General features: G+C 41.5%; 1 protein-coding gene across 1 annotated transcript in view; it reads right to left on the minus strand.

The window, feature by feature from the left end:
• The window catches only part of ipo11 (importin 11), a 119,511-nt gene that overhangs the window by 90,542 nt on the left and 2,521 nt on the right, over positions 1-26,448 (minus strand). Inside the window, exons 2-7 of the mRNA XM_056592110.1 lie at positions 25,854-25,993; positions 25,144-25,244; positions 21,452-21,524; positions 17,018-17,221; positions 8,229-8,361; positions 4,775-4,833 (exon numbers count right to left, since the gene is read on the minus strand). Of these exons, the coding sequence (XP_056448085.1) occupies positions 4,775-4,833; positions 8,229-8,361; positions 17,018-17,221; positions 21,452-21,524; positions 25,144-25,244; positions 25,854-25,991 (708 nt within the window). The 5' untranslated portion in view covers positions 25,992-25,993. The remainder of the gene's footprint in view (positions 1-4,774; positions 4,834-8,228; positions 8,362-17,017; positions 17,222-21,451; positions 21,525-25,143; positions 25,245-25,853; positions 25,994-26,448) is intronic.

The following is a 26,448-nucleotide window of genomic DNA, read 5'->3' on the forward strand; positions in this document are numbered from 1 at the left end:
GTGTGTGTGTGTGTGTGTGTGTGTGTGTGTGTGTGTGTGTGTGTGTGTGTGTGTGTGTGTGTGTGTGTGTGTACAGTTTCGAATCATCAGGCTGCCATTTCAAGGCCATCTCTAATTATCTGTAGCTCAACAAAATGGGGACAGATAATCATTAGGCCAGTTGTGATTAAATTCTCAGTCGCTGGAAGCGACTGAGAATTCTGTACGTCAAGCTGCCGCTTGAAGTACAGAAAGAACGAAAAAGCGGTGAGGAAGGAAAAATAAAAGGTTAGCAGCATCTTCAATGCGCGTGAGCGATTGAGTGAGACGTCAAGAAAAACCCAGACAAATGGAAGGTCAGGCATGAAAGAATCCCTACAGGCATGTCAGAAGCTGGTTGAGACAGATCCAGCATTTTGGGTACGATAAAGAGCAAGCAAGGCAATGCAATGAGAGCAGGGACTAGTATCACTAAACCAACTTGCTCAATGGTCAGCTTCATAACCAACCAAATGACACATTTGGTTGAACAACAGTAGTATAACCTATTCCCGACTAGTAATGGCTATACACCAGTTGCATATAATTATGCTCTGTATTACATTTCTATTTTATAGTTCCTTGCCATAAAACATTATATGCAGAGGATTATCATGTGTATTGATAACCTGATGATAAAACACTTTGACTTAACAAAGTCACTCAGTAAATGTACTGGTTTAGAATTAAGCACTAACAAAATATATCCAAGAGGATTTTCATGGCATGATAAAAAAAAAAAAATCCAGTCCACTCAAAATGAATAGGCCACACAGAGTGTGTCTGTATGCCTTTGTGTGTGTCTCACTGCTAAAAATGAATTATTCAGCACCACACACCCTGGTGCATCCCTTCATCATGGTCACTGACAAGATTCATTTTTCAAATGCATTTTTACAATTGGTAGCGAACAAAGCGGCTTTCTTTCTCCAGTTCATTGACAAGTTTACCAAACAAAATATAACTCTCTCCCTCTCTCTCTCTGTGTGTCTGTGTGTGTGTGTGTGTGTGTGTGTGTGTGTGTGTGTGTGTGTGTGTGTGTGTGTGTGTGTGTGTGTGTGTGTGTGTGTGTGTGTGTGTGTGTGTGTGTGTGTGTGTGTGTGTGTGTGTGTGTGTGTGTGTGCGCATTCTAAACAACTTTAGAACACAAAACCAAAATTATTATTTTCTTCTACAAAGTTAACAGAGACAAGAGGATGAAGCCCGGTTTTATTAACAACTGAAGACTGGGAAAGATGGTGAGTTAATCTATCTGAATAGGCAACCTCTAACGCAGCCAAATTTAGAACATGAATTCTACAGCTACTCATTGAAATAAGAGTAAATTATTTTAAGTGAATGTGTAGTGACTATAAAAAAGTATTTAAGTTTACATCATTCTGATGCCGTCTTCAAAGTTGAACAAATATTATAATTTACAACAACACTGAATTTAGGGAGGAACCAGAGACAATCTTGAATATCTTTGTCCAGACACTCAAGTCAAGAACAATCGAAGCATATAATCCAAAATGAATTTACTACAGGAATACATTCTGAAAGTGCTGTTGGTGCTGCAGGGGCAAAGAAATGTAAACGTTCACAATACCTTACAATACATTAAATGAATTATAAAAAAAATACATTTAAATTGGGTTAGCTATAAAGTTCTTTAGATATAGTCTTTTAGGGTTTTCCTTAATTTGATAGTTTGTGATAAGTTAAAAACTAATTCGGCAAGGACTTTGGCAAGTACCAACCCTCTCAAATATTTGTAAATAAAAAATGCCTATATTATCACAAATAAATAAGCATTGGATAAGAGATGGGACATGCTGTTCAATAATGCAAGATTAAAGCTAAGAAATGGTGATCTCTTTTCATGTGTGCATTAACTTGGTATGAGAAAGTGGGAGTTTCCCCCAGAGGACGTTTCTCTATTGACTAAACATTAACATTGATAATTGAAATCATCAGCAGGTTTTCATGACCCCTAAATCAATCAGCACAGCCCCTTTATTAACACGCCATCATCCTTGTTAGAATTAAAGATCTTTCCCTGAACATTACGTAATGTCTATCATCTTGATGAGTCATTTGTTCCGGGTCATGAAAGTTAATAGCAGATGTCGACGAACAATGCTAATTGATTACAGACTACAGACACTCGTGAGCATGCGAGTGTGAGACAAGGGTTTGAATTGAATGATTGTTGTGGATGCATTGTGTCTTGAATGGGTGAGTGGGGTTTGCATGCTAGCACATAAATGACGGTACAACATATTCAAGTTTTTTGAGGGGTCATTTTAGTGAAAATAAGTGAAAAACACTAATATTTGACATAATATGTTGATTCAAGCTTGTGAAAGAAAAACGTAAGTGTATGAGTTTATACTAACGACTGAAATGTTCACTTGGACTAATTGCTAAAAATAGGCAGCTATGGCTCACAGATAATGTATTTTTAATGTGTTGAATTCCAACAACATTATGTTGCTGGCGACAAAGAGGGGTCTCATTAGCAGCAGAATACAGTGTGGTTAACAGCATTCTATCAATCGTTAAAATCCCTTCAACACCTCCCTTCTACGCATATGACAAGGAAATTGGCGGGGAAGGAAAATCCAACGCACACACATACCAGTACCGTTGAAATGCAAGGGTGAAACGTGATCATAAGACGGCAAACCTAATTTGAACAAAGGTCGATGTCAAGGGCAGCCGATTTACAGAGGAGCAGTGCCTTCCAAGAATTGCTCCCATATGATCATATCATAGATTCTGGTTGAATCAGATCATTAAAGGGGACATATTATGAAAACAACACTTTTCCTTGGGGTGTTGTTTTGGGTTTCTGGTGCTCCCACACGCATACAAACTTTGAAAATAGTCTGTACATGATCTTTTGGGTGAGATATGCATTTCTGAAAGTATCCCGCCTACAGTTACCAAACGAGCGAATCAGTTTCGGCGCCCCCTCCTACGTAGGAAGGGGGCACAGTTGAATATTACTTCCCACTTCCCCACTCCCCTCCAATCAGAGCATAGCTACGATTTTGTGGACCAGAGGACGAGCAGCTCCGGCAGGGGGAACTCGGCGGCAGCTCAGCTCCGGGAGTACAATCCATTTCCTCTGCCGGACTGCCGCCGAGCTCCCCCCGCCGGAGCTGCCGGACTGCCGCCGAAACTTCGGCGGCAGTCCGGCGGAGGAGACATGGAGGAGAAAGGATTGTACTCCCGGAGCTGAGCTGCCAGACTTTTCAGCTCCCGGAGGACACCCGCCGGAGCAGCCGGGAAGCTTTGGCGGCAGTTCAGCTCCCGGAGTACACCGCCGGAGCTACCGCCCAAGCGGCGGCCAGAGTCCGGCAGCTCCGGCGGTGCCGCACAAGCTTCGGTGGCAGTTAGAAAGCTCCGGCGCGGGGAGCTCGGCGGCAGTCCGACAGCTCATCTCTCGGAGTACAATCCCTTTCTCCTCCATGTCGGGGTTCATGGACTTCAGAGTCAAGGCCAAACTTCCTTTCCCCCAATTCTTCTCAACCATGGCCGAGATATCCCCCACTACGAGTCTTTACTTGTTGTGGAAGTGCCAGAGACGTCAGACACTATGATTCATAATATCATCCGAGGCACACATAGCTTTTGGCCTTGATATTAGATATAATTTTATATAAATACCCATATATAATATTATTATATTATATAGATATAGAGCTCCAGGAGTCCGCAAACGGCAACCATCCCTTCTCCTCCATGGTGTGGTTCAGTCTGACAGCTCACTGGTCAATGGGCAGCAGCTCATTTGCATTAAAGCTACAGACACCAGAAACAGTGCATTCTGAAGGGACTGAAACAGAGAGGAATAGCGGTAGGCAAGATTTTTTTTTTCCTAAAAGCTATTTCCAGCAAACGGCAACAAAAACATGTTTTCTGGAACTCAAATACAATGTTTACTTGTTTGGAAAACACCATAATATGTCTCCTTTAAACACCACAGTAAAGAGATGGGGACCATTCAAAAGTTATATTCCCCACCACATGGCTGTTTTGGAAGAGTACGGTCTACTGACCCAATGCTCTGAGAACACTGGCCTGCACTTTGTTGCATTTATCCAAAATGGTGCTGGAAACGAGTAAACACTCCAAAAATCAAAATACCGTTCAGGGTGATCAAAACGACAAAACCATCTCTCCTGGCTTTATTCAAACATTTCCAATACAAAGTGATAAACCTTGAATGTGCCGATTCTGCCTCTGAGCGTTTAGATGGGAGACCATCACAATGGTTTGATCACGCAGACCGGTATTGTCCTTTGAGACACTTCAACGCAGGAAACAATAGCAGCCAGCGGCATTTATTTAACAAGCCAGTCACTAGGCTGATAGGACTGGTGGCCTGGGTGAGAATACGCAACTAGTGTTCAAAGCGCTGGGGCCTTTTCTGCAAAGGATTTCTTTAAGTGGGAGCTGTTAAGAGAATGAAAGAGTTTGTGCTTGAGCATGTGTTTACTTGAATTAAGAGTGCCTTTTATTGTAACCATCCAAATTTAGATGGCTGGCCGTAGAACTGAGAGGAAAGTCGTAACTTTAATAGCCAGGACGTGGTTTAATGCACTTCAAATTGCAACCATCACCAAGTACAAACCACATTATGAATGGTGGCATTTTCAAAATCAATGCCACCCTTCATAATCAAAAGTGGCCGAATACATTTATCAAATTGGCAAATGATAAACCAAAGGATGCACTCCATTCTGCTATAAAGGACATTCTAACTCACCATCACTTCCATATTTTGCTGCGGCGTCTGGAATCCATGCACTGTCAGTTTGCGAAGCACTGGGGAAGAAAGGAAAGAGGAACACATTAGCAGCCTACACATGGATGCATGCGTTAGCTTTCTGATGCTGTGATGTATGCTCCACCATGCTTAGATTAAGTAGAATACGGCCAAGACAAGCCCTATGCTAATCCACTGTGTGAGTGCCTGTAGGTTAAGGATGGGAGCAGAGTATGCTCTAGTCCTCGATTTGGAAATTCGTATTCATTGCCTGAAAGGGCCTATAGAGTACAGTAGACTGTCAATACATTTTGGCCGCAGGTTGCTATGGGTTGTTAATGTGGTGATGAGATAGACAAATGTGGACGTTTTTGAAGAAAAACAACCAGTTAAATGTTGGCTGGTCTAAAAATCCTCACTAGTCCCTCAGAAACCAAGTTCAGTAGTAGTTGGCACATTATACTGCAGAGTTTTACTGTTATTTTTTACTTAGTAAAATACACAGATCAAAACACTGTTTTTTTACAAAGCTTTTTAACCCGTTAAGCAACGGCTTCAATGGCGTGTTTTCAAGACAGTCAAATTAGCTCCTCTTCTTGATTCTCATAGCCAGTAATTCTTCATCCAATCAACGATAAGGTAAGATAAAATAAGTAAGACACCACCGGTCCATTTCTATCGTTCACACTTTGCATTATCTACACTATGTGGAGGCAATACCAGTTTACTCCATGTTCAATTCAGTCATTGAATTGAACACTGCTGGCTGCTTAAAGTCTGTTATTGTAGGCCTACGTCTATTTTACCAGATTTTCTTCACATTAAATGACAATTACGGTATTTTCAATTGCCCAAGCCTGCTTCACAATGGCTGGCTACGGGTATCACAAACCTAACCTAAACGTTTGTTTTCAGAAATGCGAAACTCACCGAGGGGTTAGTGGTGTTTGTTGATGTTCCTAATCAATAATGATAGTGAAGTACAGTTTCTGTCATGTTTTATTTGGCATTTTGTAAATCCATTGAAAAGGAAACTGGACCGGAACTGGAAACGGAATAGGGGGCTGGCCTTTTCGCTCGGTACTTGCCCTACTGTTGAGATGGAGAACCATCAACATTTCGGTGTTAACCACTCTATTTCATCCTAGACAAACCAGAAAGGGGGCTCAATATTCAAAATACCTGAATTTTCCTTTAAACAGAAACTCCATATCACTCTGGTAGTTGTCTAATTGAAACACAGATGAAGCCCATGTCATGAATGGTCAAAATTCCTCCTGTGCATTGAAGAATCGCTCACGGATGTTGCACATTTCGTGATTGTGCTGATAATAATGGCATCAATAAGTTTAAATATGTTAATAGAAATTACATATTTCTTGTCTCACCGCAAGCTATGAAAGCAGGACCTTATAATGAGGTTTGCAATTGCTTTTCAAATATCCTATTCAGTCCAATTGCAAAAGCGTCATCTCGAATGGGCCACCATTTTAAGAGATGAATGAGCCACCACCGAAAGAGTCTTCTTGCACAAGAGCACTGTTCAACCCCTCATAATATGCATTTAATCCGCATTACATTCATATTAGATGACTGCTGGAGTGAAAGTGGATTTTCGATTTAAAGTATTTGGATGACACCTAGCGGAGCCACATAGTAACGTATAGGTCATTTAGTAGTCCAGTAGAACAAGACTGCGTTCATGGGAACAAAACTTTATTTTACAATCGTTGGTACTGCTATAATAGGTAAATTAATATTACCTATTGGTACTTCAGCCACACAACATACCAGACATTTCCGCAGTATGCGGAAACATAGAACAATACGCTACCTTAGTCTCAAGAGAACTTACCTTGGGTAGTGCTCTCAATAGATAGATAGATAGATAGATAGATAGATAGATAGATAGATAGATAAATACTTTAATAATCCCAGAGGGATTATTAAAGTATTTATCATGTATCTGTATCATGTATCTGTATCAACATACAATAAGGGTTACTCTACCGTTTATTACTGAATTGAACATGGAATAAATAGCCGATATAGTGCATCAACATAGTGTAGTAAAGTGGATGCACAGCACAAACAAAAGATCATTAAAGGACTGTTTTGGTCTGACTTTGGATATCGTTGATTGGGTAAAGAATGTTCTTACTTATTGGCTGCTAGAATCAAGAGGAGGAGCTCATTTGACTTATGAAAATTTAATTCAAAATCAGTCTAAAACACAGTATACTACGTCGTCTTGACATTTGAGTTTGGCATTTTGAACCACCGAATCTGGGTATTTTATGGCGTGATAAAATACAACACCGTAAAAGAGTCGGCATGAAAGCATTTATCATTGATTTATATCAATGCACGAAGAAAAAGGAGTAGTTTTGACTGAAGGCCTTCCATATGAGCACAAGCACCGAACGCTCACATGGTGTGTAATGGTTCGTAAATGGGGTCCATTTAGGAACAATAGGTTATAAGCTATGCCAACAGTAATTATGGTAAAAAGTTTTTATACAGCGTTCTTTATACTATGGCCTTACGTGTGGACATGGCACATCGACTAACCAAGCTAAAGCAAATAGGAAATGCACTTCTTTCAAGATGGAAAGTTGGAGTATGTTTACTTCATTAGATGATCTATGAATACTAATCATTACAAGCTTGTTTAAACTGTGGTAGAACTGCTAATATAAGCAATGTATATTAGTAGTTCAATATAAATTATTGATATATTTTCAGACCTAGATAGTTACAAGTAGCAACCTAGCCCCCAGTTACCTCTTCGACCTCCTCTAAGAATACACTCCCTTCCGCTCCCTCCGCTCAGCCTCTGCTGGACTACTATGTATCCCCAACTCACGACTCATTACAATGGATGCCCGGTCATTCAGCACCCAGGCTCTGGAACTCCATCCCCCCACACATAAAACAGTCACCATTACAACCTTCAAGTCACAACTCAAAACTCACCTGTTCAAACTCGCACACAACGTCTAACTGATCACTGTCTTGATTGTTTGTTTTGTCTTTTTTTTGTTTTATTTTTTTATGTTTTTATTTATTTATTTATTATTATTATTTTCCACAATGTCTTTTTAAACAATTTATGATGACTTTATGCTCTGTAAGGTGACCTTGGGTGCCTTGAAAGGCGCCTCTAAATGAAATGTATTATTATTATTATTAAGTATTCACAATGTCTCATGTGTTTAGAACTTAAAAAAATCTGATTAGATGATCGATATCTTTATTCTACTCAGTTTTCCAGAACATGGCCCAGTAAACACTAAGAAAAATATAACTATTTGTATACGTGCCATAACCTGTTATAATGATCTGTGTACCACAGAGTACCGTAATAATAATGTATGGTTGCATGTCCAAACCTAAACTCAAGAGGAGTTTTCTTGAAGAACCCGAGAGGTTCTCTCTATTGGTGAGCTGTTACCTTTAAGTGACAGCAGCGTCCTCTCCAGCGAACTGAGAGCGGCGGCCTCGTCACTGGCGTAGATCTGCTGGAGGAAGCAGTCGGTGTGGTGGCTCCACAGGGAACAGGCAAAGCTGTAGATCCCCGATGCGAGCTGCACATAAAAGAAACACAACAGTTCAGTCAATGGCCAGATACAATATGGAGGAAGCCTGTTATAATTAGATGAAGTGAGGAGTATGGATCACTCTGGCTGTGTAGCGACACACAAGCACAAATAATTAGGCACCACACACACACACACACACACACACACACACACATTAGCCTTCTGCAAAAAGCCAATTACGCACTCTATTCAGTTTATGTCCGTGAATCTCTTGAATTTATGAAACAGCCTTTTATTAGAGAGCAGTCAACAATGCTCGTCACCATTGTCTATAAAGGCGCAAGGGTTGAAGACAAGACATGATACAGAATAATAATTGGATGGCGCTTGTGCAGCCGTTGCTCTGCTAAGAAGAACCAGGCAGTCCATCTTTGGGTCAGGCATCCTCCGTGCTACAGACACAGAATGCCGATGAGAGGCACTTCAGTACAGGCTGCTGATTAAAGCCATGTTGACCGGTCTCAGAGTTCGCTATAGTGCTACATTAAGAAATGAGAGAGATAGAAGAATAAAAGGTGAGGGAGAGTGCATTTAAAAGGCCATTTAAAGAAAGTCTTTACATAATGGATTTATTGAAATTGTCATCCGAAGGCGTTTTATATTCATGCTTGTAGTTGATAACTTTTCTTTGACAAAATTGGATGAAATGCAAGTAATGGTCCTTTGTTCCCTCATGACACATTTTCCTACTTGTGAAAAGTACAACGGTTATTCAACTAGCCCATTAACTTTCACCATCGTCAATGGTGAAGTTTCACCATCGTCAAATATATTTTTACAAATATTGATTACTGAAATTCGGATTGATCGGAAAAACATAAAAAATAAATATGTCGAAGACTGAATGCTCCTTGAGAACGGTATCTGCATATTTAGTTTTCTCTGATTCACATACTTTTCATAGCCGGAGGCCAGTAGCAAGCGTCAGAGCAAAGTGTGAACTATATCACTATATTTGTATTTAACAGAGCTTGAAAATAAATAAATTACTTACTGGTGAGATTGACTCTACAACAACAACAACATGAATGTCTGATAGGAGAAGACTGCGCTTCTTTACACACAGAAAAAATAAGATGATAGAAGGGAAAACATAAAACGCATAAAGAACCGTGGTTTCGGTTCTCAGATATGGAGGGCCTGCTTAACAAAAAGTTAATTAAAAAAAATCAAAGGGTTCGTTACGCTGCTCAAAAGGTATGAATCATCATTATTCAAATGATGCACGGATTGAAAAAAAGCATTTAACACCTCAGTCCTCGTCTGACCCACGTGCTGCCATCTGATTCAACCCGTGAAAATGAATTAAAAAGTGTGTAGCATGCAGTTCAATCTCAAGCAGACACACCAGAGTAAGGTAGCTCACACACGTATTTGATCATATTGTGCATATACGATTTCTTGATACAAATAGTGTGTGTGTGTGTGTGTGTGTGTGTGTGTGTGTGTGTGTGTGTGTGTGTGTGTGTGTGTGTGTGTGAGAGACAGACCACTGGAAAGGGCGAGACAAGAATTTGGAGGACACAGAGCACCACAAGGGAGGGATTTCTTAACAAATTTAAGTCATAACTTCACCCATGCCTCCCGTAGTGTGCAGCGACTGCCACGTTCTCAAGCACAACCACACACACTCGTACTGAGGAGTAGTTCCACTGTCATTTAGATAGATTTTTCAATACACTTTCAATCACTCTAATGCCGTTTTTTTGCCAACTTTTTAAAATAAAACCAACCTTTACTACCCTATAGAGAAAATACACATCAATATAGCTTATTATAAAACTCTAATCGATCAAAGCAGTGAGTCATTGCTTTTAATTGTACTGCAACACTCTTTCCGATAGCAAAATAAGCCTATTAAGATGACTGAGTTTGATACCAAACGAAATGCAAGTAATTACGAGAGCAGCCAACACACAATGAGATCACAAAGATATGATCACCACTGTCATTTAAGCCTTTATCATACATTGAGGTTGTACATCGATAATGATAATATTGTTGCTGATGATGGTGCGTGTCTGACTGTGTGCGCGCGTGTGCGGGTGTGTAAAGAAATCCAATTAGTTCCAGCTACGGTTTGAAGATTTAATTTGGACCTCGTCGTATCTCATAATAACTACATGTGAATGACCACCTCTGGGCAGGCTCAATGTTAATTTAAGTTAATTTTCTCTCTGTGGATAGCATGCTCGTACCCGTGTTGAGTCTACCAACCAGGCCTCTGGGGCTAAGAGCAATGATCACAGAGTCCCTGTTCAGAAAGCACACATTGGGAAATTAAACGCCCCACTGTACAGTTTTTGATTTTGAGAGGCCATGTTTGCTAGGAGTTTAAATCAGTATCTAAAATCCATTAAACTTTCTCTGCCACTGAAAAGTGTGTGTGATGAGAACGTCGTTTCAACAGTGACCATACTGACTTTTACACTCCCTCTTATCGAATACTTTTAACAGGCCATCACAGAGTAGGCTATTAATCAGTGAAAGAAAAAAATTCTGGAATCTATAGCACTTTTTAGCACTTATATTGACGGGGCGTGATGGCCTTAGAGGATTTCAATTTAAGCATTTATTTCGCAGATTGTAGCTGCAGCGTTTCCACTCAATTCTGGACCAATTAAAAATAGTAGGTCCGCATTAGTCCCTTGCTCTAAAATTATCTACATTTTCCTTTAAGCATGAGCCACCAAAATCCCAAGGATAAAAATCACATTACAGCTGGGTTGCTACTAGGGACTCTTAGGTAATTAATCGTGCCAATATGCTGTTTTACTTGGAAATGCATATCATGGAAGCAAGCTACGGTCTGAATGACATTTAACATGGTCAAGTAATTAAACTAACTAACCCACTCTGCAACGCGGTGCTCTGCGGCCCGTCTGGTGTGCGACCCTCTTTACAGTGAGGCTCTGCTATAACCGAGTCGGACTGGAGCCGAGAGTGGATCCAAAACCCACTGACATCCTCCAAACGGCACACAATATTAAGGCCGACAGGTAGAGTGCACACATTGCACTGTGGCACTGTGGCTGCATCAGTTATTTTAAAGATAACTTACTGATTGCCTTACCCCGACCAATAGATTAGTTGAAGAGTGGGCCGAATTTTAGCTGACCAAGACTTTTTATTTGGTTGATTACAAAATCCACCAATCCATCCATTTCCTCTTTCTGCTTGGGTAAGCACTATCCCAGAACCGATTCTGAATATGAGCAATCACCCAGAAAGGGTGCTGATGGACAACATCTTGCTAGGACTCCCTGTTCTGCATCAAACACATTTATACAGATTGGCACCAGTGAAGACCTTACTGCACCTTTAAAGAGTACTTCTAGGGTGTAGAAAGAAGGGAACCATCCCAGAGCTGTGAAACTGTGTGCACCAATAACGAGAACCACTAGATGGTGGAGAAAGAGTGGGGTAAATCTAATCAGCTGTTTGCATATGGAGAGAGGTAGAAGCTTGGATAGAGATCAAGAGAGAGACAGAGAAGGCAGAGAAACTGTCAACCAGAGGGAAGTAGAGAAGAGAGAGGGCAGACATCTCACGGCTGTGGACCTGCACTACCGAGCTGCTCTCTTGTACAACATGAAATATAAATTGGAGAAAGATGAAGAGAAGAATATATGAAAAAATGAGCGACTAGATCAACCCTCGCTATGTGCAGTGAAGCGGCTTGCAATCAGGAGAGTGGTGGAAAGTGCACTCAACAGATATGAAAGCCAAAGAATCAGTCGCCACTCCAGTATATCAGCTCCATCATTACTCCCGGGGTAGTTGTTGATTATGTCATGCATTGGAGAGCGATTATGTCTCCTTGGCGCAAGCTAAATGGCAGTGTCTGGCTACCGAAGGATCGGTAAACATGTGCTTTCGGAAAATGACAGGTTAGGCGACACCCTTTCATAGAGGGATGATCGCTGCACCAATACAGAAGAGGCTTAGCAAAGGGAACGTTGAAAAAAGGTTTTCCTTTGGAAATCATGCAGTTCATTGTGCAATAATGTCTTTAGAATAGTTCAACGGTTTATTGGCAGAAGCCAAACAGGGAGATGAAAGAGATGCAAATTTCAATGAAGCCAGACAGTCCCTCCATTTGCATGTCGATAACCTATTCCAACAGGGAGGGTTCACAAGCTGAAGTCAATCAGGAAAACTGCCGATCATTTCTTCCATCGTCTTTTGAAAACCCCTTGGGTAGTGATACTGTGCCTCATCACCATTCAACCGCACCAGGCCCATTATTGTCTTCACAGCCCAACACGCAAACTAAAAACAAGCCAGAGACTCAGCACTTTGTACACCGAGAAATGACGATTTCAGCCAAGACTGCAATCCACTACTCACAACCCCTTGCTTTACACACACACAACCCCTTGCTTTGCACACACCTCAGCTTGTGAATTGAAGTTGAAATCGACAATGAAGGAAGGACGACATCTTACAGCTGAACAACATGAACGAACATCCCAGGGACAGCGCCTCAAACTTTGTTTTGTCAAAACATTTTGTGAAACCAAGCATCTCAGGATATTTTAAATCTTGAATGCTATATGGATCCCCGTTAGAAATCGACTTGTACAATAAGTAGGATCCCAAATGAAATGGCTGAGTAATTAAATATGAATACATTATTGTGACATAATTTGAGATGCTGTGTCCTCACGTTGTTGGTATGAATAATGTGGGAAGCAGAGGCCCTAAGCAGCATAAGTGGCCAGCAATAATTGCAAGTAATTACCGATTATTAAAACATGAAAGTGAAGAAAGTGCAGTGTAGACTTTCCTGCATTACTCCCGTGCTACAAAGACAACACAACAAAGAAACGCTCTGGCCCAGTTTGACCTCCCATGCCTCGTTTTGAGCTTAGTCTGAAGGATTTGATGAAAAGCTGAAAAACGGGGAGATGTAATTACACACTTTGCAGGACAGCGTTAAGTCTAATTCTGTGGGTATGACAAAGCTTGTTCTCAAGCCTTTTCAAAATATTTAGAAATATTTGGATTTATAATTTAAAACACACAATGCCATGGTAATTACTAGCCTTGGAACCAGAGGAAACTGCAAACTCATGTTTTATTTGCTCTGGCATATGCGTCTCGCCTCCCTTCCGTTCAGACAGACTTCCAACAGACGTGGCCCCGGACGGGCCCATCATAACAGTCGATCTAAAATGGGGTGGGTCTAATACGATGACTCTAGAGGAGCAACCTAAGGCATGTTCCTCAACAACCAAAATGTCTGCCGCAGATGTAACACACGTTTCATTTCTCTGATTGGTTGTAAGTCTATCCAATTGTGTCCAGAGGCATTTTGGTCTGCGTCCATTGATAAAGCCCCTTGGAAATGAAAATTGAGAAGTTCTAGAGTAAGAGGAATTTGCAAATTGGTCTGGCGGTTTCAGCCTAGGTAATTACAGCAGCAATACAGGATTTATGTCCACCAGAGAATATTAGTATAATCCAATCATGTCATCAAACTCACAGCTTAACACGTTGCTCCAGCTTGCTCCATTATACTGATTCTCTACCCATTGTTCTCGTTTTACAAAAGGCAAATTATGTGTCTAGTCCATGGATATATACTAAGTTCTAGCCCAGTTGGAATTGGTTCCGTACCCACAGCTACTCGTTGGCCAGAAAGACACCAAATGACAGTATAAAAGACTTGAAACTTCATTGTTGCTAATTTGGATACCTCAGCCAGAGTCTGTTTCAGTCCGGTTGATCATTAATGTCTGACCACCAATTGAGTTTTAAAGTGTTAAGCATCAGCCACAGCCTGTGGTTGGTTATCATTAAAATGCCCATTATCTGTCAATGAATAGGTGGTGTTAGGAGCATAGACTTGCATATAGATGGGATAAGGGCTTGGTGGTTTGGCCTGAAAATAAAACCTTAATTCTTTCAAACTGATATAAGATTTTGACCAACTTGTTTGGTGCATCAATTGCAGCACTGAATTAACTCCTTTTTTCTACTGTATAAATAGGGACAATATATGTATTATGTCACCGCATCTGTGATCGCCTACCACTAGGGCCCTTTCATGTCATAAGGAATTGAAAATGCTGCTGCCAAGGCTACCTGCTTTTTTGCAGGCACATTGTGAGTAAGGCCTCCCGGACAACTACGTTATACTAGGTATAACGCTGCGGTGTGTATGGATGTGTGTAGCTCCATCAGAGCAGCGATTTATTTTAATGTGGGGGTCTGAGTGACGGTTAAGCTTCTGCATATTATGCCACGGTGCAGTTTCATATACAGAACATTGCTCATTAAAAAGTTATTTGCACAACAGCGTTGATAAAAAAGTATCACAAAGTTTGCCGTCGGTCATAACACACTCCTTCCCTGTACTCTGCAAAAAAAAATATTTTAAAGTGTTTCAATCTCAGCCAAACAGCAGGTTTGATTGCTCTTTAAGGTATAACAAATCTGCAGAGCCAGAATTGTGTTTTTCACGGTTCACCCATTTCACAAACCGTGGGAAAGCTAATTATCAATTAAATCAAAAAGAAGAAAAAAAAAATCATTTGAATTTCAACCATATATTTCTAATGTAGGTCCAAAATGTATTAGTTTAGTTTGACAATTCTTCTTTATTCTTACAACTAGACACACAAATCGAAACTCAGCATACCCCATCTCACATCCATCTTTCTACAGCACGGCGCAGCGCTACGGTGGGAGTGGGAGCCGACACGGCGACCCCCCTTTCTGCTGTTATAATGATCTTTGCTGCCACTCGAAGCGTGGTCAGGAGAACACCTGGCTGAGCACTGCCTCTTCAGATGACGCAAAGCACCACGCTGGGGCCCATTTTGAGATTCCCATCACCGCGCGGTGTTGACGCAGGATATTACCCATGGCGCAGTCATCGCAGATGCATTATCAAATCAGCATTGCATAATCGTGAGCCCTAATTGATGGCGGCGCGGTGTCTGTGGCTCCCCAGCACCGTTTAGCTGTGCACCGTTTTAGGGGTCGCTGCTCCCCAAGCGGGGGATGTCTAACACACTGCAACTTCAAGTAGCTTACCCATTCTAATGCACGGCTGTTTATTCGTCTATGTGTTTATTCATTATGCTCCCGTCTCATATGACTGCAATTTTAGTCCAGGGAATGCCTTGTTATGAAATAACAAGGGTGGCCAATCAATGCAGAGTATTTTAAAGTGTTTTGAAATGCAACCAATTCTCCTTCCTGAGCGCTCCTTTCATTCTATTCGCGCCATTAAAATGTTTCATAACAATAACTCCTTCCTCTTCATTACTTATTCTTCTCGCTCACAGGTCTCTTCCCCTTCACTTCCTCCGCCCAGATGCCACTTCCTCCCTGGCCACCTCCCCGCCAGTCGGTCCGTTGCTAGTGGGTCAATAAACCTAGGGGCCGTAGAATATGGGGGGGGTGTGTGTGTGTGTGTCAGAGATAACAACCAGGCCTAGCCAGAAGTAACCTCATCTCCACAGAGCAGCCTCTGCTTTGCTCAGAAAACAGCAACTTGTAGCCTCAACATTGCCAGCCAATGTTAAAGAGAGAAGGTAATCACGTTCACAGATTAGAGGGGTTGATGGCAGAAGAGGGGTTGCGTTCAGAGTCGCTGTGGCAGGTTCTAAAGGTTTGATAATGGACCTTGTGCGACAGGGTTTCTCTGCGTCAACATCGCTGCCAGAGGTCTATTAGTTATGTATGAGACGAACCAGCAGTAACTACTCCTCCTCGCATGGTCCTCTTTCTCCAGCGTTTTAATGCTTTCCTTTCAACTCCCCGTGCTGAGGCCGGACAACTATTCGCTACATGTTATGTTCAGTCCAGTGAGTTAAACATGTAATATACCGGCATGAACAAAACGTGTCCGGAGGACCATTTCATCAGGTGTATTAAAGCCCCCCTTCACAGACCAACTCAGCCTTCAGGATTCAAGTTTACCTTGGTCTACACACTCAACATCCTTCTGCTTGTTAGGTGAATCCGCTAAGTTTCACACCCACTCAGGTCCATAATAAAGATCCTTATACCACCCAGAACTCTCGCAAAGAATTACGCAATGCTGGAACAGTTTCATTATTCACTCATTATTTTGTGTGTGGACGAAACCTTGTGTAGGTATGGGATGGTACATAACATAGCAAAAATCGCACATTGACAATGAATGAAGAGAGGGAGACACACAGAGTGACGTTTGGAATCTAAACACTCATCTAAACTCATACAGCAGCTAAACAGCATCACCTAGAGGCCAAATTTGTCATTTAACTACATTTGTTATAATCCTACTGTAGTATTATACTACAATTGGCTCATTTAGCCGACACGTTTACCCAAAGCAGCTTACAGTGAATTCAGAAAGACGTCCTAAGTAGCAGGTAGTTGTTAGGGACCATGATCAAGGACACCTAATGCAGATAAGGATGAAGCCGGAGGTATCGAAAACAGTACATTCCGGCTTGAGGTCAAACTCCTTAGCCACTACACACCATATATGTTTCACATTTGGAGATTGGACCATCTAACAGATTTGAGAGAAGGGTGGAACAAAACAACAAATCCACAAAATCCCCCAAGAAACACAAAAATCAAGAGGAATCTGCCATCAAGCATACTGAGGGATAGGAATAAATAGAAGAGAACTCACGTCCTCAAAGAGGCGCCGGTCCTGGGCCAGACGCTTAGATGCCAGGGTCTTGGTGACGTGGTAGAAGGTGAGCAGGGCTCGGTGTTGCTGCAGGCCATCCTGGCCCTTCACAGACTCCATCAGAATGGGAATCAACTCTGGCCACTGTCTGGGACAGTCCAAACGGGCCACCTTGGCTATCAGCACTGCAATCTGGGTGGCGATCTAATGGTGGAAAATGTGAAAAACATTGACGGAAAAGGTTTCAGCCTCAGGAGCGTGGGTCTTATTTAAGTTTTATGGATGTGGAACATTTTGGCTTTAGGCTTTATTATGTGTTTGATATATACTAGATTTAGTCGCAGACATGACATAACCGAGTGAGTGAATGTTTGTAAATTGCTCTCAATGTGGAATATAGAGTTGAAATACCAAAATCGTCAGAATAAAATACATTTTGTTTCTGATCAGGGCTTGTCTCATGTTGTTGTTATCCAAAATAATAGCACACAAATTAAGAGTTGTGCTTTTTGTCTAAAAAGTGCATTAGCAAAACTATAAAATATACTTCAGTCACTTTTCCTCCTCCAAGCGAATATATATCAATGGAGCACTAATGCCTTTGGTTGGGTTGGTTACACAGCTATGTTGCACTAGAGGGTTTGCAAACACATTTATTAGAGAAATATGAAAAGGAGAACAAAACTATAGAAAGTAATGACAACTGCAGCTCTTTGCAATTTGAGAAATGCCTGTGGCTTATGCAGTAAACACAAGCAGAGATGATGAAAATTCTTGAAAGTGAAGACATCATCTTGCTTTCTTTTGAAGAAGGTTTGCAATTTCTAAAAATAACCCTTCCTACAAAACAGAGTTGAAGTAAAAAGGGAAAAAATATATAATGCAAACAGTAAGAACTGTTGCCAGCTATGTTTGCGAGTTAAATGTACTGACTGTCAATGTGAGGCACGGGCATCAACTTTAGCACCATAGGGCCAACAAGGTCAGGCTACCATAAATCATCTCATGGCTGTCACGAGATTTCAGCCAGACCGTAATATAAATCATCTCATGGCTGTCAGAGATTTCAGCCAGACCGTAATATGTGAGGATGATTTTTAGCAGAGATAGCTCAGGAGTCACTTGTAGTGACTTGTGTGAGTTGAGTTGTGCTGGACTTGCATAGCGTTTGCACCAAATTTGTCAAAATGCAATGGTGAGCCATTTGATTATGGAAGATGGCTGGACTTCAGACAGGCCCCCGAAATGTATCCTGTTTTGGTCCCCTCGTTGACTTGACTATCGATAGGGTCAGACAAATATTTTTCGGGGGATTTTGGAACGTTCTAAAGTTTACAAATATATTTACAGCAATGTGCTGTTTACTTTTCTTTTGCCGAGATGACCTTTCAAATCCTGGGCTATAGCCTACAGAATTAGTTGTTAACTATTCAAACGAAATGTAGGGTTACAGTTTGAACACCTTATACACCTGTGACCTCAAAAGGTGTAGGATCTTTTTTTTTTTCTTCATTCATATCAACAAACGTGTTTTTTTGTGAATCATACATTCACTGTTAGCCCCATGCAACAATAACTTCCCTAACAACTTATCCTTCTTTAACAGTTCTCTAATATCCCATCCATCCTATGTACAATAACTACAACTTCCCATGTAAATATAAATGGCTCGTTCTAAAGGTAACAAAATCTCAATGATTCTTATTTCCATGGGATGATACACCATTCAAAACATACTTGTGAAAATTATTACACTTCTGCTAAGTCTGTTCTGCTAGATAACACCAACATTCTAAAGACTGCACATATTCAGTACTTATAAAGTACATCCCCCATAATAATAATAATGATTTGTGGTGGTTGAAAGAAAGGAACAACACATTATTATTATGGGGCAAAGTAGATTTCCCATTGCAGGTCATTCTAACAAGGCACGAAAAATAGCTGAATAGAGTATTGAATAATATGGTCCTAATTAAGTCTGAATGAGTCACTAAAGTCATGCCAGCATGAATGGCCAAAATAGTAAAGTTCATAAAGAACTTTTTGATTTATTTTAAGTGATTGTTAGGTAGACAATTTTGTGACATTTTTTAAAAGAAAGGCTCTTAATAAGTTCAATATACAAATTAATAACTTGTTAATTGTTTTCATATTCTCATCATCAGCACAGTATTTTTTGTGCAATGTTCGCCATGTAACTACGGAGGCACGTGGCCCTTTTGAGGAGAAGGTTAACCCAAGTCCAATAAAGGCTCTTTGGACCCCCATTATAAATGAGTCACACAAATCTAAATATTAAAGAGTTTCAAGGCCATTCAAAAGCCAGTCAAAGGACTTCTTTGCAAAGTCATTTGCTGTATGTTCGCAATCATTATGAGGTTATTTCATCAAACACACTCAATAGAAAAAGATTACCCCGTTAATTAACCCCATATGCTAATTTAGCTTAACTCCCGCAAAATTGTCTGTTTCCATGGCAATGTGATAAAAAATAGAAAGGAATTCACAATTAAAAAGGTCCAACGTTTTCTTTCAATATCTTAAAGCAATTCTTCACCGGTGGAGACATGAATCTGTATTTAAAGTGGGTCAAATATTTAGTCGAATAGTTACATAAATTTCAAATTTTGTGCCTCCTTGACCGAGAAAAAGCAGACATTGACCTTTTGGCACTTGCGGATTGAAGACGACAACTCCCACAATGCCAATCAGCGTTCACTCCCTTAGGGACGTAACATAACAGCCAATCAGCGTTCACTCCCTGCAGTCCAGCGTGAACAGCAGCATGGAGGAGAAGTTATTGTAGTTCCCTTTAGAACTACGGTGAATAACGTTAGCTCAGCTGTAGGTAACTCGTTTCTATAGCAACCACACAAGGCTGCAACTGATCACTAGTTTAAAAACGTAGTTGTTACATTGTATCTCGCTTGCAAAACTATGCATCGACTGACCCTCTGATAGATTTCCGACACATTTTAGAAACTTTTTTAAACAAGGTTTATTTTTACAATGGACCATGTTTGAAATGTATGTGAAGTCAGCGGGCAATATGCCGGATTAATGCACTCCTCCCAGCCAATCAGAATCGAGCATTCTTAAATGAAGTAGAATAATATGAATTAAAGACTTCGTCGGGTTCTCGGATACCTCTGGTACTTCCACAACAAGTAAAGACTCGAGTCAGAGTACTGCACGGGTTCGGGTACTCGACCGGTGAACCGCACAATTTCGATGAAATGGGGGGAAAATAATGTGGGCACTGTGCCGGACACGGGTGCTGGTCGGGTCGGACACCAGAACAGCGCGGTTCGGTCGATCGCAATTTTGTGATTGCGAGCGAGACTTCTCTGCTGCTGGAGATGTTATTCAGGAGCAGAGGAGTAAACTAAAACCGTGTGCCAGGTGCTTTTTTTGCACAGCAATATAAAGCACCACCCCACACTCAAGATAGTGTAATTCCCCGGCGTTCCATCTAATGTGTCTAATTTTCTTTCAGGTGCGGGTGTCGGTATGAATTTATAGCGGGTCTGGTCGGGTGCGGAATATAATTCTGACTGGTATGGGCGGGTGCGGGTTTGCATTGCATTTTGAATTGGGGGAAGAAACATTGGCTTTGACTCTGAAGTCCAGATTGAACTTCAACTTCAGATCGATGTGGAACTGCTCACCGCGACATGGAGGAGAAAGGTATTGTTGCCCGCGATTGTCTCCCGCCGGAGCCCCGCTGCCCGCTGCCTCGGCGCTGCCAAGGCGGTGGTGCCTTGGCGTGGGCAGCGGGGCTCCGGCGGAAGACAATCGCGGTCCACAATCGCGGGCAATAATCCCTTTCTCCTCCATGTCGCAGTTCAGTCTACTTCAGATTGATGTGGAAGAACCAGAGACGTCAGAGAAACCAACAGAGTCGCTTGAGATGAAATTATGACTAAACGACTGCGTCGGGTTCTCCGACGTCTCTGGTCCTTCCACATCAATGTGAAGTTGCAGTTAAATCTGGGCTTCAGAGAGTCAAAGCCAACGTTTTTTCCGCCAATTCCTTCCCCACCATGGCCGAGAATCAATAAACGGGTTTCCACTTCGGCTGTTTCCCATTCCCATTTGTGTCGGTCTAGTTCTCTATCTAAGCAGTGAAGAAACATGGTGGACATTGTGTTTACATCTCGTACGCGGGCTCCCTCATTCCTTATTGGTGGGCTTACAAATAAGCCACGGGAAGACTGACAGAAGATACAACTTTTTTTTTTATATTATAATTAGAGGATGCCTAATTATAATATACGATTTTATAATGATAGAACGCCGGTTCTGTATCGGTATCCGTTTAAGATTTTCTCAGTATACAGAATGTTTGCCATATAATGTCCATCCCAAAATACAAACTGCTTGGAAAATATCTCAAAAGATTAGATTAAATAACTACAAATAAATACAAACCTGGTTGACTGGCTCATTGAAATTTGTAATTAGACCAGCACGCAGTGATGTCTTCTCCTCTTCCGACAAGGAACTGTGAAACATTGAAGCAGATGGAAAAAGACAGCATGCATTACACCATGTGGTTTACAACAATGCAAAACCAGGAATGCAGCGGAAAAACGGAAAGGGCAGAAAGTTTGCATCAAAAGGGCAATTTGGAAAATTGCAACAGACATACCATTCAATTATGTCTATTACGATTGCAAATACTGTCACAATTTTCATTTGAATAAATAAACCAGTTGTAATCTGCATGTCATGTATCGTCACTATAACTGATGCATCTTCATATCAGCCTAACACTTGAATGAGGTTATGGAAGTGTGTGTGGAAGATGAATAGTCTAAGCAGCCCCACCTACCCCGACTCAGACTAATTGGACACTGAGGCCGGGAGAGGATGCCCACCTGAGCATTCATTGTGCAGAGGTTAAACCAGATCTCACCCCCCCCACACACACACACACAATGTAGATATGAAGGGCTCATTCTAAAGTAACAAAAACAAAACAATCTTTTTTTCATTGGATAATAAACTATAATAAAAAACAAAATTGGCATTTCTGCCAAGTCTGTTCTTCTAGATGCCACTCAATTTGACACACTGCCCCTTTAATCCAAATCTTAGTCAAGGCATTCCACAGTATTTAATATAAATGATATGAATATACTGAGCAGGGGGATGGAGATTTCGCTCCCTAGATAACGCTATCACTCAGGAACAGCTGGCCTGCCACATCCAACCCGCCTGCAGCAGACCAGCACTTTCTCCACGGCTCCCTCATTCATACACAAGGCACCGCTACGAGGATGGCTGCCCTGGAATAACTTAGCACAAACACACGACAAGCGCGCGGAGAGAAAAGTTTCCTGAAGAGATTGGCATTATGATGCAGTGACGAATGAGGCATTGCATCAAACTTGAATGTACCCTGCCCTGCCTGGAGGCACATTTAAAAAGAGTGGTAAGGGGTGGCTTGAGGACAGGTTGGATGGAGTAATGGATTTAATTAACATATAAATAACATTGGGGGAGAAAAGGGACCATAGGTATAACTGTTCTGGAGTGATGGAAAACCAATACTGAAACTATAGGAACATTGAATAGCAGGGTGATGTACTTCCAAGCATTGGTCTTATTTGTATGGTAATATTAACCGTTTCCCAATCAGGCCATGTTTACACAAGCTTTTTGTATCTCTTCAAATCGCAGACTGAAAACGGTTTTGAGATTGCCAAGCAAAGATGTTTCTCCGTCTTAACAGTCGGGAATGGTTGAACGACAGATATAGAAATAGCCCACTGTTGTCTATGCAACACTCAATCTAGACGAGCCGTCTAGACCGAATCTGTCGTCAATTAAAGGGATACTTCACCGATTCAGAACCGGCGTTCTGTCATTATAAAACCACTATTGTAAGATAAAACGACCCAAAACGTCTAACCCAGTCTTCCCTTGGCCCAGCTTTCCTGATCCAATTTTCTCCTGAGATGACGTCAATTGACGCGTTTGACGTCATCTCGGTAAAACTTTGCTTGCCTGCTAGAAGGGCCAAGGACTACAAACCACTGGTTCCACAAATTTGTGAGCCCACCAATAAGGAATGAGGGGGGGCGGGAGCTTGCGTACGAAATGTAAACACAATGTCCACCATGTTTCTTTACCGCTTAGTTAGAGAACAAATTTGCAATGTGAAACAGCCGAAGTGGATTTTGAAAATCTATGTCGGATTCGGACATTCAGGGCTATTTGTACGAGCCAGAATACAGCCAGGAAGAATTGACACAAATAGAGGAGAAGGCTGCTGCGGCTGCAGCTGAACAAGCCTTGCCAGTTGCCGAGGAGAAGGAGCCGGAGCGCGACGGTTTGTTCTGTTCGCTTATAGACACTAACACAGAGTCCCTGTGCTGCAGCGAACTTCAGCGATGCCAGTTTCTTCTAGAAGAAATGGCTGATTCTGGCGAGGACGGGGCCATGTGTGTAACCTCTCACTCAGGCTTTACGCCTCATCTAAACAGTTGGGTAATTTGATGCATGTTTCCGGACCCAGAGAGTGAACCGGAAACGCCAGCCAAAGCCCGCCTGGAGAAACAGACGTCTGAGCATGTGTTTGTTGTTCTTACCAACACATTGGCTACAATAGTTTTGAGCCCCGGGGAATGTGACAATGTCGTTATCCGAAAGTGGCCGATCTTATTGGCAGAGCATAGGCTATGTTATGTTAGCTTGAAGTCGGTGTAAAGCTGTATAGGCCACTCAAGGCATAATACATCTTTCTTTGCTAATGTTGATCTCTTTCTTTCTTAGACAGTATCGGCTTCCTGTGTTGTCCAGGCCATCAGGGCTAATTACCCAGCACAAGATGGGCAGTACCGTGGCTACCAGGTGACAGTAGATGCTCAAGATGAGCTGTGACTATTTTGACCCTAGCAAACGCAACCTACACGTTTTATTTTTGTAAATAGTTCCTATTTTTTCACGAATAAAACTTAAAATTCATGTTGGTTGTTGTGATTTGTTTGCTAACCCAAGTGCTGTTATACTAAAGTTGGCCTACTGCAGAAGATAAACACTTATTTCCACTGGGGTGAAAAGGTTGACTACAAATACTTGATATGCTGAGCTACTGTAATTAGCAAATCTTTTTAATATACAAATGATGCGTTTGAAAAAACGAGAGCAGAAGACTAAACTAGTCAACGTATCGCGGGGATATGTTTACACAGAGTTTGCTTGCGCCACCACTCGCGCTAGTTTAATGGGTCCTTTGCCCTCCAAACGGAAACAGGCTGGCGGTACAGCGTTCGCAATGCACGTTGGATGATTTCTTACTTTTGAGCCAGAGAGACACTTTCTGCCTTATCTCAGGCTAGGATGAACCGATTTCCACTCAGAATTTGGGATGTTTTGGTATTACAAAAAAACGGTAGGCATAACTTTTTTCTTATCATTTCATCTGATGGTCAATTCGTTTAACGCCCGATAGGTTTGGAATATGAATGTATCAGACTAGGCACCTTTGTAAACATAGCGGAGTCACCCATTGGGAGGGTGTTTGACCATTGGGATTAAACACAGAACAAAACCTAGATTCAAATCTTCTGACGTTTATACATTGAAGCTCTGCCGTAACCATGAGAGGATCTGAAACCCACTGGCATCCTCTAAACAGCCCTCACCTCATATTTAGGCTACCAGGATTTCATTTTCCCCAATCAATTGCTCGGCGACCAAGATTTTCTTCGGCTGACTACAGTACAGCCCTAGTGGCAACATGTTCTTCCTTAATACTAACGCATATTATTGACTTGTTGTTACATTGCTTTTTAGTGTCTATGTGTAATTACACTGAATAAAGGACACTAAAGGCTAGACCTTTAGACCTTTAATCTTGCGTCGAGGCGATTGGCCCTTAAACCCGACGTAAACCTGTGTCGAAGCGACTGCGTGGTCATTGCGTTGTGTCAACGTGGAACCATAACTTAGCCTTTAGGTAAAGTGTTACCAAATACAATACATATTGCCAAAAATGGGGGGGTAATACAGAGGGAAAATCAAAGACACTGATGTGCAGAACAATCGGTCTGAGATAAAGGATATGCAAGAAATAAAAACAAAAAGAAGGAGATGGAGAGGATGTGGGAACTCACTGTGGGGCCACTCTCCTCCAGTAGCGGTCAATGCCATTTTTGAAGTAGAGCACAGCAAGCCACCTGACATTCACGTCAAGCATGTGATTGTTGAAGATATTCTGGGGGACAGGAGAAAAGGAAAAAGGGTTATGGCAATCTTGCCGAGTTTAATAAAGTTGTCTGCATACAACCTAATGCTTTAGTGTCGTGTAGTATATGTATACAAATTATATTTTTTAGATATAAAAACATACAACAGCCCTACTAACAAAGTAAATGTGGATTAGGACTTTGATGTAATTGTGTTAATTAGGCACCCTTATTCTCATACCCAACTGCAAATCTTCTCTATTGGCATGGTCAAAGATACCTTCAATGATGAAAGTTTAATAAGTAAAATAATCTGCATGTCATTAAGAATTGTGCCATAAAGCCCATTACTTTCCCCTTATCTTTGTCAATAGAATTCAAGTATAGTGACAGTAAGCCTTTCCCTGTAATTGTAATTTTTTGATGCACGCTATATAACTGTGCCACAGTGCACTGAAATAACTGAAGCATAAAACTAAAAAGGAACCAAAACTGAGAAAACGCATTGAAGTAGAAAATGTACGCATTTACGCAGACAATTTATGTCTGCGTAAATTGAGGCTTACAAATGCCATGCTCTACCGGTGTAGCTACACAGAGGACCACTCTGTTTAGGTCATTTTGTGTTTGTTTTGTACCAGGAGGACAGAGTAGAATCCGGGCTGGGTCTCCCACTGTTTGAGCTGCTCCTCTGCAGGCTTCAGCCCCGCTGTGTCCTGGCTGGTGGCCTGAGTCAGGGTCTGCAGCACCACCAATCTGGCACTGTCCATATCCATAACTGTCAGAACCAAAGGGTAAGAGAGAGGAACAAGATAGAGTACAAGGAGAGAAAGAGGAGTGTTTAAGCATTTGAGTTTCACATTGATTTCTGATAGAGGTCATTAAGAAGCAACTTGGGGGAGGGAGGGGTTAGGCGTAAGCATCTGATTCAAGGATGCATACAGGAGGGCTCAAGATTCCCATGTTCTACTGCAGCCAGCAATGGTGCCACTATCCTTTTTAATTGGTGGCACCCTATACAATTTGGTCACGCACCTTTTTTTCGCTGCCTTGCAGAAGTCTTGCATGTTCTTTTGTCACATACCATCCGTGTACATTCATTTGAAAACATTAACTTATTTGAAATGAATTGTTACAATGTTTATTTATCCCATAGGTGCTCGACATCCCTTTCCTTACAAACCAAAACTTTGCGCTCATCCTCTTCATTAATCAAAATCCTCTGCCTAGTAA

The sequence above is a fragment of the Gadus chalcogrammus genome, chromosome 6 (genome assembly GCF_026213295.1).
Source record: "Gadus chalcogrammus isolate NIFS_2021 chromosome 6, NIFS_Gcha_1.0, whole genome shotgun sequence".
Lineage (NCBI taxonomy): Eukaryota > Metazoa > Chordata > Actinopteri > Gadiformes > Gadidae > Gadus > Gadus chalcogrammus.